At 46.6% G+C, this 16,121-nt stretch overlaps 2 protein-coding genes across 25 annotated transcripts in view; one reads left to right on the top strand and one right to left on the bottom strand.

Annotated features, from left to right (window-relative positions):
• Nucleotides 1–16,121, top strand: part of DST (dystonin) — a 466,993-nt gene that overhangs the window by 105,292 nt on the left and 345,580 nt on the right. The window lies entirely within an intron of this gene.
• Nucleotides 1–16,121, bottom strand: part of LOC112545087 (uncharacterized) — a 44,107-nt gene that overhangs the window by 26,011 nt on the left and 1,975 nt on the right. Inside the window, exons 2-3 of the mRNA XM_089777092.1 lie at nt 11,876–11,995; nt 1,786–1,881 (exon numbers count right to left, since the gene is read on the bottom strand). Coding sequence (XP_089633218.1) covers nt 1,786–1,881; nt 11,876–11,903 — 124 coding nt within the window. The 5' untranslated portion in view covers nt 11,904–11,995. The remainder of the gene's footprint in view (nt 1–1,785; nt 1,882–11,875; nt 11,996–16,121) is intronic.

The following is a 16,121-nucleotide window of genomic DNA, read 5'->3' as shown; positions in this document are numbered from 1 at the left end:
TCAGATTAGAGGTCGATCGCCTTCTCTCTCTGGGTGCCATAGAGCCAGTTCGGAAGGACTTCAGGAACAGGAGCTTTTACTCTCACTATTTCCTCACCCAGAAAAGGTCCGGAGGCTGGCGCCCTATCCTAGACCTCCGTCGTCTGAACAAATATCTCAGGAAACAACGATTCAAAATGACAACACTAGCTGCCATAATCCCTATTTTAAATCCACAGGACTGGTTTGCGGCCCTCGACCTCCAGGACGCCTATTTCCATGTCCCTATTCACCCTGCTCACAGAAGGTTCTTGCGCTTCGTCGTGGCGGAGGACCATTTTCAATACAAGGTCCTCCCCTTTGGGCTATCCTCAGCCCCCAGGGTGTTCTCAAAGGTCCTATTCGTGGTCACGGCCTTTCTCCGACAGCAAGGGGTGCTCATCTTCCCTTATCTGGATGACTGCCAAAGGCGCTTCAGCACACGAGGTCTCCCATATGGTTCACCTCACGAGGCAAGTCTTTTGATCGCTCGGACTCCTCCTCAACGAGCAGAAGTCCATCTTGCATCCCACTCAGGACATCGAGTTCATTGGGGCCCGTCTGGACTCACTCGCCCGCAGAGCGTTCCTACCTTTGCAGAGGTTTCAAGCCATCCAAGACCTCATTTGCACCATCACCATGAGCCCCACCGTCCCACTCATCACATGTCTCAGACTCATGGGCCACATGGCTGCCACAACGTACGTGGTGAAATACGCCAGACTATGCCTGCGTGCCCTTCAGCACTGGCTGACCCTCGTATACCACCACACCAGATACGATCTCCACAGGCCCGTTATACCGCCACCTGGCGTTCTTCAATCACTCCGATGGTGGACCAGCCACACAAACCTGCTTTCGGGCGTACCATTTCACCCGCAGCAGCCTCTCCACCAAATCAGAGCAGACGCCTCCCTACTAGGCTGGGGGGGCCCACATGGGCTCCCTCTCGGTACAAGGCCAATGGTCTCCACAAGATGCAAGGTTACACATAAACCTCCTAGAGCTTTGTGCTATTTTCAACGCATGCAAATCCTTCCTCGTCTACATGCACAATACCATTGTGGTGATACTTACAGACAACATTGTAGCCATGTACTACGTAAATCGCCAGGGCGGTGCTCGCTCCCGTTCGCTATGCACGGAAGCTATCCGCTTTTGGAACTGGTGCATTCGCTACGGGGTGACTCCTTTGGCATCCTACTTACCTGGCATCACAGATGTGACAGCAGACTTCCTGAGCAGACACTTCCACTCGAAACACGAATGGGAAATGCACGACGGCATATTACGCAACATCTTCCAACGTTGGGGGACTCCCCGAGTGGACCTCTTTGCAACTCCCGCCAACACAAAATGCCGCAAGTTCTGCACCAGAGCGGGTCTAGGCTGCGCATCTCATGGGGACGCCGTCCTCGTGACTTGGTGCGGACCCCTCCTTTATGCATTTCCCCCCATACCTCTCATTCCCAAGGTCCTTCAGAAGCTGAAGGCGGACAGGGCTACGCTAATCCTCATAGCCCCAGATTGGCCTCGCCAGCACTGGTTTCCATTCCTGCACCGCCTCTCTGTGCGGACACCGATCCGCCTTTCGCCTCTCTACGACCTCCTCACACAAGACCAAGGACGCCTGAAACATACCCAGATTCAAATGCTGAACCTAACAGCATGGTTCCTAACTGGCTGAACCCATGTGAATCTCTCTGCTCTGCCGCAGTCCAGCACATCCTAGTACAAAGTAGACGACAAACCATGAGGAAAACTTACCTTCACAAGTGGCGCAGATACTCCTCCTGGTGTAGCTCGAATCACCACGATCCGACACGTCCGTCCATTTCCTCCGTACTGGACTATGCACTGCACCTAAAAAACAAGGGTCTTGCATTAGCCTCCATCAGGGTACACCTCGCAGCAATATCAGCATTCACACCACCTATTGATGGCGTTTCTATCTTCGCCCATCCTATGACTAAAAGATTTCTCAAGGGCCTTACCAACATGGACCCACCACGCAACCCAGTCCCTCCTGTGTGGAGCCTGGACGTGGTACTCGACGCCCTAATGAGGCCACCGTTCGAGCCTTTGGCGACCGTATCCTTACAATTCCTTACTCTGAAAACGGTTTTCCTGCTCGCAATAACCTCTGCACACAGGGTTAGCGAGCTTTCCGCCATGATGGCCATCCCACCATATACTATCTTCCGTAGCGATAGAGTAGTCTTGAGATTACACCCGAGGTTCCTACCCAAGATTGTCTCCAATTTTCCACATTAATGAACCAGTCATCTTGCCAACTTTTTTCCTGAAAGTTGAAAAAAGACGAGACGCAGCCCTACATTCCTTGGACATCCGCAGGGCCTTAGCATTCTACATAGATCGCACTAAATCGTTCAGGCTTACAGACCATTTATTCATCTCCCTGGCACACAAGTCTAAGGGTCAACGTCTATCTTCCCAAAGAATTTCCAATCTCGTGACTGCATGCATAGTGCAATCATACGCAACGAGAGGGTTACCCCTTCCGTCCCAACCACACACTCATTCCACTAGAGCCATGGCCACATCTACAGCGTTCCACAGAGGCGTATCTCTGAAGGACATTTGCAGAACGGCGACTTGGTCCTCTCATGGGACCTTCGCTAAGCATTATTCTATCTCTCTCTCTCACTCAGATGGGGCAGTGGCGACTGTGGTGCTCTCCACGGCGGATAAATAGGGTCTCCGTGCCCTCCTTCCGTTTTTGGCAACTGCTGCTACGCAGTCACCCATAGTACCCATAATGGAGCACCCGCGGGGACATCCCTGAAGAAGAAAGCGAAGTTACTCACCTCCAGTGCAGTAACTGTCATTCTTCGAGGTGGTGTCCCTGCGGGTGCTCAACTACCCGCCCTCCTCCCCACTTCGGAGTCCTCTCTCTCTCTCTGCTCTTATCTTTTACAGGCCGGACACTGCTAATGACAAGTCTCCATCTGTGGCGCTGGGGCAAGCCCAGCACCCATAGTGGAGCACCCATGGGGACACCACCTCGAAGAATGACAGTTACTGCACCGGAGGTTAGTAACTTCGCTTTCCCACTATGTTGCAAAGTACTTGGCCAGTTGCACAATGTTCAGTAGAAAAATGCCTTCTTATATCTCAGCAGGTTATCAGTTTAAGGCTCAAAGACATGATTTTCCTTGTATTATTTTAGTAACTGAACATGTTAATACTGGTAAAATTACTTCTTCATTAACAAAATTTTTGTGTCAGTATTTATCTCGGTGATCTCACCATCTTGTCAATAAGTAGAACAGGTTGATTACATGCTATGTGAAGAAGAATAAATTGTATGCAGTTTTCTGTTTTGTAAATATACTACTGTTCGTATCATGGCACAAAGTCCAAAAAATAGCCCTATTTATGTTTTCTTATTTTGTGTATTTGACAGATCATGAGGAGTCTTTTCATTCTTCTCTAGTAAAAGTTTAATAATCCCGTCTTGTTCAATCTCTTCACATACATAAATCGCTTTGCACCATGAAACTGATAATAATTTTACTTACACTTCTGTGCACCTTTTTAAGCTCAGTGATATCTATATATAGAGCTGAAGGAAGCAAATTTAACATAATACTCCACACATTATAGTTCTTTCATAAAGTAATACACCAATACTGTCTTTAATATTTTTAAATCCTTTTTGAAATACATTTAAGCATTGTATTTGCAGGCAACCTCATCTCCCAGGCAGTCTTCTCCCCTCCCATGGGCTGTTCCCAGCCGCTGCTCACCAGCGAAACCATTGCTTGTCTCCAGATGGCTGTGTGGCTGCCCCTGGCTCCTTCTCTGCTTGTGCTGCACACCACCTGGAGCCCACAACTCCCGTCTGCTCCCTTCATCAGCCTCCCTGCCCTGCTCCTATTCCCACAGCTCTGGATCTGCCTCCCCTCCCCGCATAGCTCCAGCCCCTGCAGCATCACTGCCATTGAGTGCAGCATCCTCCCCATGGAGTTGGTGTTCAGGTGTTAGGGCACCACGCTATGTAAGAATGACTCTTCAGACATAACTTTGCCTTCTGTCCTGTGAATGGGTACATACATCTACACTAGTCCCCTAGTTTGAACTAGGGAGGCTAATGTAGGCATTTGAACTTGCAAATGAAGCCCGGGATTTAAATATCCCGGGCTTCATTTGCATGTTCCTGGGCGGGCACCATTTTAAAATCCCCTTAGTTTGAACTGACTGCCCGCGGCTACACGCAGCAGTCAGAAGTTAGTCCGAACATGAAGAAACACCTGCCATGGCTTTCCTTGCCCTGTAAACTATTACATTCATCAACTCACAGCCAACTCATGGAATGTAAAATCTTTGTCAACAAATTACAAACTGAAATCACACATTTCCAGTCTGTCATATGCCATCTAATGCATATCACATTTCTTGGCATGTGACACATAGTTTGTTTTATAAGTTACAGTAAGTTTGTGTTTGGAAGCACTGTAACCATCTGAAAATATCTGATATTCAGTGGGGAAATATTCTGAGACATATACAAAGAGTGTCTCTTAAAGCAGTGAGAATGACCCAATATATATTGTTTTCAGCAGAGGGCCAAAAAATATCTGCTCAGAGTTTTGGATAGACTGAATTCCAGAAGAAGAATTTTAAATAGCTTTATCAGACTGCAGAAATGGTGTGACTCATACTTTATGTGATATGTCTATAATGACTGATATCTTTGGCATTTCTTTAAAGTAATCAAGTAGCAGTGTATGGGGTGCACGTGTGTGTGTGTGTGTGTGTGTGTGTACCGATATATAATTGAAGAATAAGTTTGAAGGGAATCTTTTCTTTGGCATGTGTTTTAGGGCAAGGATTGCTTCTTGTGTTATGACAGATTTTTCTTTATATGAACAGTGTTACTTGGCTTATGAGATGCACAATATGTTTGACCTTATTGCTGAAATTTCCTCTTTTTTGTTTTCATTATACACAATAATTATCGCGTGGAAGATATTCAGCTACTAAATCAAAATGTTTGATGCCCATGACTGTATCTGGTATATGCTACTGTGAATTTGTATAATATTTGCTTAACTTTGGATGAAAGATGTGTAGATATTCTTTATCACACTGCATATTTCTAACTGTAATTACTGACTCTTCTGTTTAATGACGGGTAATTTGTGCAAGTTGGAGGCTATGTTTTCACGTGGCATTAACTTATCTACACTCCAGTTAACCTCCTGCAAAGTTAACCCAGTTCAAATGAGAGTGGCCACTTGTGCTACACAGAAATAATAATACTTGAGCTACACAGAATTGATAGTGATTGTGTTAGTAGCTGAGGAGTTGTGAAGACTCCTGTAGCCATCATTCCTTAACAGACCAGTCTACTCAAGTTAAATGAACCACTGTGTTTGAGTTACTATTTGGGATGTTGGATCGCATGTAACTGAATAGTCGTTTAACTGCATCAAATCTTAGTGGTTACACAACTATTTGACAGCTCCCGAAGGCTGGGCCAGCAGCCAGTGTGCTCTTGGCCCAGAGATAGCAGCACAGGTTGGCAGGCAGAAGCTAGTTCATGAGGAGATCCTGCTGCCCTATGCTGCTGACTCTGATACAGCACAGGGTAGTAGCAGCCTCTGTTTGGAAGGAGCCTCGGATCCCCTACGGACAAGGGCTGCTGCTGTGGAGCAGCTTCTGTCCATGGCAAGTCCGGGCCCGCTGTGGTCAGATGCCACTTTGTAGCAGCCTCTTGTGCCCCCGACCATGCTGCTGCCTCTAATAGAGGCAGCAATGTGTGTGTACGGTAGGGGTAGGTGGCATGGCGGAGCTGGAGTGGTGGGGAGCTGGCTTCTCTCAGAGGCAGCAGTGCAGAGGTCGGGGAGCAGGCAAATCCAGAACTCGTGGGGAGCCAGCTCCACCCTCTCCCTCTTGCTATCTGATACAGAGGCAGTAAACAGGGTGGATGCATGTAGTCAACAAGATTAATCGATAAGCTCTTATCGGTTAATCGATTAGTCATCTACATGTTGACGTCCCTAGTCACTATGTAGGTGTGCCAATCAAAACACAATGCTTGTACCTACCAGAAATATATGTTTAAAATTATTTCCACATTGTAGGCTAACTATGGTTTGAATTCTGATCACCTGTAAAGCTAGGAGACACCTGGATTCACTTGTCCAGCCCAGTTGCTGCTCTTCTCCAGCCCTGATTTCCCAAACTTTGGACAGATTTGTATGCTTATCTTCCAAAGAAGAGACTAAAGTTCTAAATTGGACAAAATTGCCAAAATGGTCAAATGATCCAATTTCGATACATGTTAATACTCTTGAGAAGAATGCACACAAAGCAGAAATTCAAAATGGGAAAATGCATTTAAGGGATCAGAGAAAGAGAAGAGTCTGATACTTATAATCAGGGCTCGACAAATAATGCAATCTATTCATCCGTGGCGAGTAGATTGCAACCTGGAAGAGCTGGGTTTGGGCGATCTGCGCATGAGCAGATCGCTGGACAGCGTGGCTAGCGAGTGGGGCTCACCGTGGTTCGGTGAGCCCTGCTTATAATGAGCTAGCAGACTTACCTGGCATTGTCCAAGTCCTTCAGGGCAGGGTCTTTGGGATGTAGAATGTCGGTTCAGAAGGCGAGGGAAGGGAGAGGGGCGTGTTCTCTCCCCCTCCATGCCTCCCTCATGAAGCCTGTTCTTTTTCTTCCTGCCAGGCCACCCCCCCAAGCTCACCTGGGGCCTGTTCTCTCCCCCTCCCTCCCACAAACCACCCCCCAGCCCTACTGGGGCCTTTTTTCTCCCAGCCCGTCCTGCCAGGCCACCTACTCAGCTCGCCCATGGCCTGTTTTCTTCCTCCCTCTCCCCTCGATCTCCTCAGCTGCCAGGGGCCTGTTCTCTCCTCTCCTCCTCCACTGATACTGCAGCTAAGGGCTGGCGGGGGAGGATTTCAGGCAGGGAAGCTACTTACTGATGTGCTCACAGGCAAGATGGTGGAGCCTCAGCCCTGTTGGCCACTTCCTCAGCGGTACGACTGGCACCTGTGGACACTGTGCAAGATAGCTCTCCCCTGTAGGCTCACTGCCCCCAGTGGCATTCTCATAATGAGTTCCTCTAAACAGCAGCCCCCCCCCCCCTTTGCATGGTATGGAAAACTGTCCTTTTCCTGGGGCTTCTGGTTCTCCTGGCACAACCAAACCCTGACTGCTTTAAGTTAGGAGAAGAGGAAGCTGCATACCTAATTTGGTGGTCCTAGCTCTTACCGTTTAGGAAGAGTTCTTGAACAAACAAACATTATGACTCCAATAATAATCATCTATCTACCAATAGATGGATAGATTATTATTATTGTAGTCATACTGCTTCCCAAGGTCTGATCAGAATCATAGTTCTGTCATGCAAGGTGCTGTGCCAACAGAGTTAAATATAGTTCCTACCCTATAGAACTTGCAAAATAACATACATGAGCACCAATCAAATAATTGGAGAGAGGGAGACTGTCATAGCTACATAGATTGCTATAGATATGCTTGTAATGTATATTAAAACACTAATGGTTATATAAATAGATAAATAAAAACTTTTCCCAAGTGCCCCATAGCTAACTCTTTCAACTGCTCCAAGCCTGGCTATTGAAATATTGGCTGGATTTTTTTATAGCAGTATGGGAAGAGTGAATTTTGTGGGCAATATTAATAGTTAATATTTGAGTTTGAGAAAGTATGCTGGTCTTTGATATTTCTTTGCTTTAAGTTACTATAGTATGTGCCTAAGGGCGTGTCTAGACTACAGGGGTTTTTTCGAAAAAAGTGACTGTGTTTTGTACAAATTAATTTCAAAGACATGTATGTTAAAGAGTACAGCTGAGGTGTGCAAGTCCTGTGAAGGTCTTTACTAATAATAAATAAAACATTAGTGAGCACTATTTCAGACATAGGAAAAAGACATTTTAAAAATCTACTTGTTAGTGAAAAAATAAATTAAAATTCCACTGCACATTCCTCTCCTCCCCCCCCCCCATAAGCCCAACAGCTGGGTTTATTTTTGTACTGCCCCTTAAAATAAACCTGGATACTTGAGGATTGCCTTTTTTATTATTATACATTTGTTGGCGGTTTTGTTGGCATGATATTAAGGTACTTCATGTAAGAAACATACAAGGTGTAGTCCGGTTAAAAAATCCCACATGAAAGTAATATAAGGGTTTGTCCCCTATCCCACTCAGCAGGTGAGTTATATGGCCCTTTTAATTTAGGGCTGTTTTGAGAAGGATGTAAAAGTATAACCATTTAAACAGTTAAACAATAAACCTGGATTTATCGGTTACCACTGACAGTTATATGCAGGCTCCCGCCCTGCTCCTGGGGAGTCATCTCCCGCTCCGCATTGCTGCCTCTGAAACAGCTTTTAAGCTAGCTCCCACCTGCAGCAGTGTGGGGCAGCTGTTTCTGTGGGCCAGGAACCAGCTTAAAAGCCCATGGGGAAATCAGAAAGATATCTGGGCTTATGCAGAGAGCTAAGGTATTTGCATAGGGGCCCTGTTCCTTCAACTTATTCCCCCAGCCTCGCGTACTATTTAGGCTCTTATGAGAGCCATGAACTTGCATACTTTCAATGCACGGTTTAAATCCGAGCTCATTCTTCAGGAGGATTGTGTTTGAAAGCATGGAGGATAATAAAGACAGAGGCAACATAATATTACAGAGGGAAATAGTATGGGTTTAAAGGCATATCATGTCACAAATAGCAAGGTTTCATCATTTTATTTTCCTCTAGGGCAGCTGTTCCCAACCTTTTCCAGATGGGGACCCATTTTGACAATTCAGGAAGACTTGGTGACCCAGGGCAATTCAAAAAATGCGTGAATGGCCCCTTAAGAGCCACCTGGGGAGACACCTGGCGACCCTTTTGAAATGTAATGGCGTTCCATATTTGGGTCCCAACCCATAGGTTAGGAAACCCTGCTCTAGGGCCCTACGCACAAAATGGTAGTGCTTCAAAAACAGATTTTGGAATTTGATTCTTTACAAAAATCCCTTGCATCACCAAAGGCCTTAGTGTTTTAATGGTTGTCAAAGAATGCTTTATTTCATTGTGCTGGTAACCATATGAAATAACTGCATATATTTTCAACAAGTGATATCATGTGGAAACATGGTTACAGAAGACAGGAAAATCAAGACCAGATGTTTTCATAGTTCATCACCCCGTGATCATGAATTTAGAGAGTAGGATTCCAAGGATAGGAGGGGGCAGTAAATTTTAAGCACAGGAAGCAGCTGATATCCTAAAACAGGAGTCAGCAACCTATGGCTCACAAGCCAAATATGGCTCACTAGGGAAGCCAGATATGTCTCTTTGGAGCCCCACCTCTGGCCCCATAAGAACATAAGAACAGCCGTACGGGGTCAGACTAAAGATCCATCTAGCCCAGTAGCCTGTCTGCTAACAGTGGCCAGCACCAGGTGCTCCAGAGAGGGTGGACCGAAGACAATGATCAAGCGATTTGTCTCCTGCCATCCCTCTCCAGCCTCTGACAAACAGAGGCCAGGGACACCATTTCTATCCACTGGCTAATAGCCATGGACCTAACCTCCATGAAATTATCTAGCTTCTCTTTAAACACTGTTATAGTCCTAGCCTTCACAGCCTCTTCTGGCAAGGAGTTCCACAGGTTGACCACAAGAACTACTTTATTTTATTAGTTTTAAACCTGCTCCCCATTAACTTCATTTGGTGTCCTCTAGTACTTCTATTATGGGAACTAATAAATAACTTTTCTTTATCGGCCCTCTCCACACCACTCATGATTTTATATACCTCTATCATATCCCCCCTCAGTCTCCACTTTTCTAAACTGAAAAGTCCTAGTCGCCACCAGACCAACCTACCAACAGTCAAACAAGCAGCAGGATTGACGGGAACATCAAGGGATTGCAAGCCATCCACTTGTTGTCCAGTCACAATGTCACCAATGCGCTCTTCCACCATTGCTTGAGGCCCTTTCAACATTGTTGGGCCACAATAACATCAGACCGATGGGGCATGCAGCTTATAACATCAGGCTACGTGATTCCATTTGCGTCCCCACCCCCCTCCACTTCTCCCTCTCCCTCCTTCTTCAGGGACCCATCTCACGAATCTCCTCTCAAACAGGAGGTGGCTTATCTACTCAACATAGGAGCAATAGAGAGGGTTTTGGAAGCGTTCGAATGCAGGGGTTTTTACTCCCCCTATTTCCTAACAGAAAAAAAATCTGGGGGTTGGAGGCCCATACTAGACCTGTGGCAGCTGAATCAATATCTCCGCAAGCAGCACTTCAAGATGGTGACGCTAGCAACAATCATACCAGCACTGGAGCAAGGCGACTGGTTTGCATCCCTCGATTTATAGGACGCCTACTTCCATATTACCATTCACCCGGCTCACAGACAATTCCTCTGTTTCCTAGTAGGCACCGACCACTACCAATACAACGTCCTCCCATTTGGACTATCATCAGCCCCGCCCCCCAGGGTTTTCTCCAAAACACTGGCAGTACTGGTAGCGTTCCTTCGTCAACTAGGGGTCATCATTTTCCCATATCTGGATGACTGCCCCTTCTTTCAAAGAAGCATTACGAGCAGTCAGTATAACGAGGTCTCTGTTCAATGGCTTGGGTCTCATAGTCAATATTCAAAAGTCTTCCCTTATACCACAACAATCCATGGAGTTCATAGGAGCCTGCCTCAACTCCACCATGGCGCACGCTTACCTACCTGCTGCCAGACTTCTTGCCATACAAGATCTCATACAGGTCCTCACTACGAGCCCCACGGTCTCCATTATTACATGTCTGTGGCTCCTAGGTCACATGGCAGCATCCACGCAAGACTCCCATTTCCGATGGAGCCAGGGTATCCACGATATGTGCCCCTTGCAAACACGACATCCACAGAATGGTGGTCATACCCACCATAGTCAAACAATCGTTGAAATGGTGGACTATTCCTCATAATATGTTGGCATGTATTCCATTCCACTGACCTCAACCCACGGTCCAAATCATGATGGATGTATCCATTCTCGGATGGGGAGCTCACATGCAAAACAGTCAAGTCCAAGGTCGCTGGTCTCCTGAGGAATCTCTCCTCCATATAAACCTGCTCGAGCTACGAGCTGTTGCCAATGCCTACAGACACTTCCTGCCGCTTATCCACAACCAATGGGTAAGAATACTCACAACATCACAGCTATTTATTATATAAACATGCAGGGAGGAGATTGGTCCCACTCCCTTTGCATGGAAGTGGTGGTCCGTCTGTGGAACTTCTGCAATCATCACAACATGACCCTTGCAGTAACCTACCTTCCAGGGGAGGACAATATCACAGCGGATGTGCTCAGCAGGCGCTTTGCCCAGCAACACGAATGGGAAATACACCCACACATCCTTCGTACGCTATTGAACTGATGGGGCCACCTTCCATGGGCCTCTTCGCCATGCAGTACAACGCGAAGTGTGTACAATATTGTTCGAGGGCGGGCATTGGCCAAGCTTCCAAAGGTGATGCTTTCCTCTACAACTGGGGTCATCGTCTCCTATATGCAGGGCTCGACAAAGCATTGAATCTACTCGCCCGTGGTGAGTAGATTTCAGCCAGGTACGCCGTTTGTTTCCAGTGCGAGCATGCGCAATACGGGTCTTGCGCATGCGCAGTGTGGGGCTGGCGCGAGTGGCTTTCACCGCCAGTCGTCAAGCCCTGCCTGTATACATTCCCTCGCATTCCCTTAATTCCAAGGGTCCTGGAGAAGATAATCATGGACAAAGCAAAGGTGATCTTGATAGCACCATTCTGGCCCCGCCAGATTTGGTTTCCTTACCTGTTTTGAATGTCACCTCATCCTCCATACCATCTTCCCATTCGACCTAATCTATTGACACGAGATCATGGCTGCATTCTGCATCCACAACCGGATCACCTCGCTCTCTCCGCATGGCTCCTAATTGGTTCAAACAGACAGAGATGAACTGTTCCTACGAGGTCAAAAATGTTCTGTTGCACCGTAGAAAATCCTCAACTCGTGGTACCTACCTTCAGAAATGGCGAAGATTCTAAGAATGGTGTTCGGCCAAGAATCTAGATCCTACCAAAGTTCCATTAAACACGATCTTAGAATATATTCTACACCTTAAACACCTTGGACTCGCCCTTTCATTGCTCAAGGTGCATCTAGCAGCCATTACAGCCTTCCACCAGCCTATCGTTGGGTACACCACCTTCTCCCATCCAACTACGAAAAGGTTTATTAAAGGCCTCACCAACCTTTTCCCCAAACACAGACAGCCTCCAGATGCATGGAATTTAGAATTGGTCTTAGATAAGTTATCTCAGTACCTTAACAATGAAAGTTGTATTCCTCCTAGCCATCACATCTGCTCGCAGAGTGGGGGAATTAGTGGCTCTCTCAGCTAACCCCCCCCTACCATCTTTACGGCACAAGCAGTCATCCTATTTCCCCAACAGTCATTTTTATCCAATGTTAATTCTTCCTTTCGCATAAATGAATTGATTATTCTCCCCGTATTCTATCCCAAACCACATTCTTCGGAATGTCAGTCATGGCTGCACTCCCTCAATGTTCATAGGGCCTTGGCCTATTACAGTGAAAGAACTTGTGATTTCCAAACATCATATCTGCTAATCTCGCTGGACGACCGCTTCAGAGATCACCCATTCTCTGCACAGCGAATTTCCAAAATAATCATTTCCTGCATTATACGCTGCTACGAGTTAAGGAACGTTCCAATTCCGCAAACCATAAGGGCCCACTCTACCAGGGCAATAGCCTCCTCAGCAGCTTTCCTCAAGGGGGTCCCCCAAAAGACATTTGTTGAGCAGCCACCGGTGAAGTCCTCCGACTTCACATTTGCAAAACACTATGCGCTACAAAACATCCTTATGACTAATGCAGCAGTAGCTACCGCAGTACTTTCCACAGTGGCATCCCATTAACTCCGAACCCGCTGCCTTTACTCCGGCTATTGCTGTGAAGTCACCCACAGTGGATCACCCATGGGGATACTATCCGAAGAAGAAGTTACTCACCTTGTGCAGTAACAGTGGTTCTTTGAGGTGTATCTCCCCCCGTGGGTGCTCCACGATCCTTCCTCCTCCCCTCTTTGGAGTCTGTTGTTTATGCCTTTCAGACCTCGACAACCAGGAGGAACTGGCGGGAGCCGGACCGCGCTACCAGAAACAGTGCAAAAAGCCGCAAGGTGGCCACTGCGCATGTGCGGTTCGGCAGACAACGGCTAAAAGATCTCCAATCTGTGGCGCTGGGATGAGCCCGACACCCCATAGTGGAGCACCCACAGAGACACACACCTCGAAGAACCATCGTTGCTGCACAAGGTGAGTAACTTCTTTTTACTTCCCTGCAGCTCTAACTTCCACAAGGTCTGGGTGGCTCAAGATCAGAGAGTGATAACTGGCTCCCTACATGTATCAGAGATGTAGCCGTGTTAGTCTGAATCTGCTTAAACAATGAGAAGTCCTGTGGCATCTTATAGAGCATAAGCTTTCATGGGCAAAGACCCACTTTGTTGGATGCATCTGACGAAATGAGTCTTTGCCCACAAAAAGCTTATGCTCCAATAAATCTGTCTATAAGGTGCCACAGGACTTCTCGTTGTTTATGGCTCCCAACATGCCTCTCCCCCTCTGAGTAAGGAGGAGAATGTGACCCATAAATATTAGTAATAATATAAAAGCTGTTGTCATTTTTCATCTTTATTTATTTGAAACATCATAGATATAGTAGCCCAATGTCTGTGACTCTGTAACGCTGAAACACTGGCTGTTCCCTCTGGGCGGCGCTGTTGCCTCCCTGGCTGTTCCCTCTGGGTGGCGCTGTTGCCTGAGTCACGTCCTTAGCCTCCTGCTGTGGTGCTCGGCTGACTTCTCCGCCGTTCAGCCGGGCCGCCGCGGGGGAGCAAGTGGCGCAAGCGGCTCTTTGGGTGCTGCATAGGGAGCATGGGACCCAAATGGCTGCTTGCGCCACTTGCTCCCCTGTGGCGGCCCGGCTGAGTGGCGCAGAAGTCAGGTGAGTGCCATGGCGGGAGGCGAAGGGGGGCGGGGCGGTGACGTACACGGCCAGGGGGTGGGGCACAGCCGGGCTGCCACGTGGGAGCAAGCAATGCAAGCGACTGTTTGGGCTCCGCGTTTCTCATGCTGCATGGGGAGCGTGGAGCCGTCCCCCGAGTGAGAGGCAGGCGGGGGAGGAGAAGAGAAAGAGAGAGACGGAGAGAGAGGCAGGAGGTGAAGGAGAGCTGGGGGGGGCAGTAGGAGGAAGAGAGAGAGAGAGAGAGATGGAGCGAGAGACCGGAGGCTCAGGAGAGAAGACCGACGTGGAGGAGAGACCTGAAAATCCTGTGTTATGACGGGCTAATTGGTAATAAACATGCTATTTAAATACGGATTTGAATGTCATTCCTGGGTTGTACACTTGTCTCTACTGTTTCTTCTCTGAATCATAACTTCATTTTCCCACGGCTTCAACAAGGCTTATTGTGTGCCTATCACTAGAAATACAATTGATACTACCATCTTTCGCTTCATATGTGATTACTTATCTAAGAGAGACCAAGTGGGTGAGGTAGGATCTTCTACTGAACCAACTTCTGTTGTCAGGTCTGAGAGAGGTGATGTGTCTCAGCTAAATACAAAGTAGAACAGATTGTTTAGCATGCATAGTTAACACATATTTTAAGGGACCATTCAAGGTGAAGTAGCCCATTAACACCTCTGAAATTACAGGACAAAAAAGGGAGGTATTGGGTTACAGATTTTGGTAATAAGCCCTAAATCCAGTGTCTAGTTTCTGTGATTTATTTTATTTTATTTATTTTCTATGATTTTCAGTGTCTTAACAACACCATGAATTTAAGCTCTGCTTTATTATCTAAAGCAGATAATAATTAATTAACACAGTATGCTTTTCCTGGTCACTGTTACTAATAGGATACTTTTCTGTCTTCTGTGGAATATTTTATAACAACAGAAGCAGAATTGTTACAGAGTGATATTGAGCTTCTGCTCATGTTAGAAGAGTTGCTTCTATTCCTCTGACTATTAGCACTTTCATTCAACAGGCAGGTCCTTTCACAAGCCAGTAGAACACCAGTATCTTTGGCTCATTTGAAAATGACTCATTCTTAGTGACATTCAGTCAACCAAGGCAGAATTTGCCTCAGTGTCATTCCTATCATACCAATGGTCATATAGGTCTGGAATTTGCCCCTGGGTTGGGTTCAGTCTCTGTGGTTATGCAGCTGTTGTCTTGTTAAATGGTAACTTCTTCTGAATAATGGGCAGCTTCTATGAAGTGATATGTTCCTAAATAGAACAGTTAGGGCTATGAATGTAAAATCCAGTTTAGTTTACAGGTTAAACTTTTATGTTGAACTGATTAACCCATTAAACAGGACAGGTTGTGGGGGTTTGTGTGGAGTGGTGGTGGTGGTGGGGAGGCGGAAAGGCTGCTTCAGCCAGGCTGGAGCACCCCTTCCTGCACTTAACTGGTTGACCATTCACGCCCCTAGGCTATGTCTAGATTATACTGAAGTTTTGAAAGAGGATATGCAAATTCAGCGGGCATTTGTATATCTTCTTCTGATCTCACTTTTGAAAGCTCTTCCTCAAAAAATGAGGTTCACGTGGCTTTTTGAAAAAGGGGAAGTTGCCAAAAAAAAGTGTCCGCTTTCAAAAGTGACATCAGAAGAAGATATGCAACTTCCTACAGAATTTGCATATCCTCTTTAGAAAGTGCAGCGTAGTCTAGACGAGCCCCAAGTTAGGGCCTGATCCAATTCCTAATGAAGTCAATAGAACCCTTTCCATTGATTTTAATGGTCTGTTCCTCAGGCTCTGACTGTGAATGAGACAGTCATAAAAGAGTTTTATTCTCCATACCGTATCAGGGTTTAGTGGCAACTTTTGTTAAAAGAGATGGTGTGAATACTACTGTTCAGCCTTCAACCAGATACTGAGGAATGATTCTCCATACTATTAAAATTGTTTTATATCAGTGTGATTCCACTGAAGTTCAAAGAGTCACTCCAGCATAA

The sequence above is a fragment of the Pelodiscus sinensis genome, chromosome 3 (genome assembly GCF_052426305.1).
Source record: "Pelodiscus sinensis isolate ZL-2025 chromosome 3, ASM5242630v1, whole genome shotgun sequence".
Taxonomy (NCBI): Eukaryota; Metazoa; Chordata; order Testudines; family Trionychidae; genus Pelodiscus; species Pelodiscus sinensis.
The sequence above is the reverse complement of the archived record's forward strand: the minus strand, read 5'-3'. Positions and strand labels throughout refer to the sequence as shown.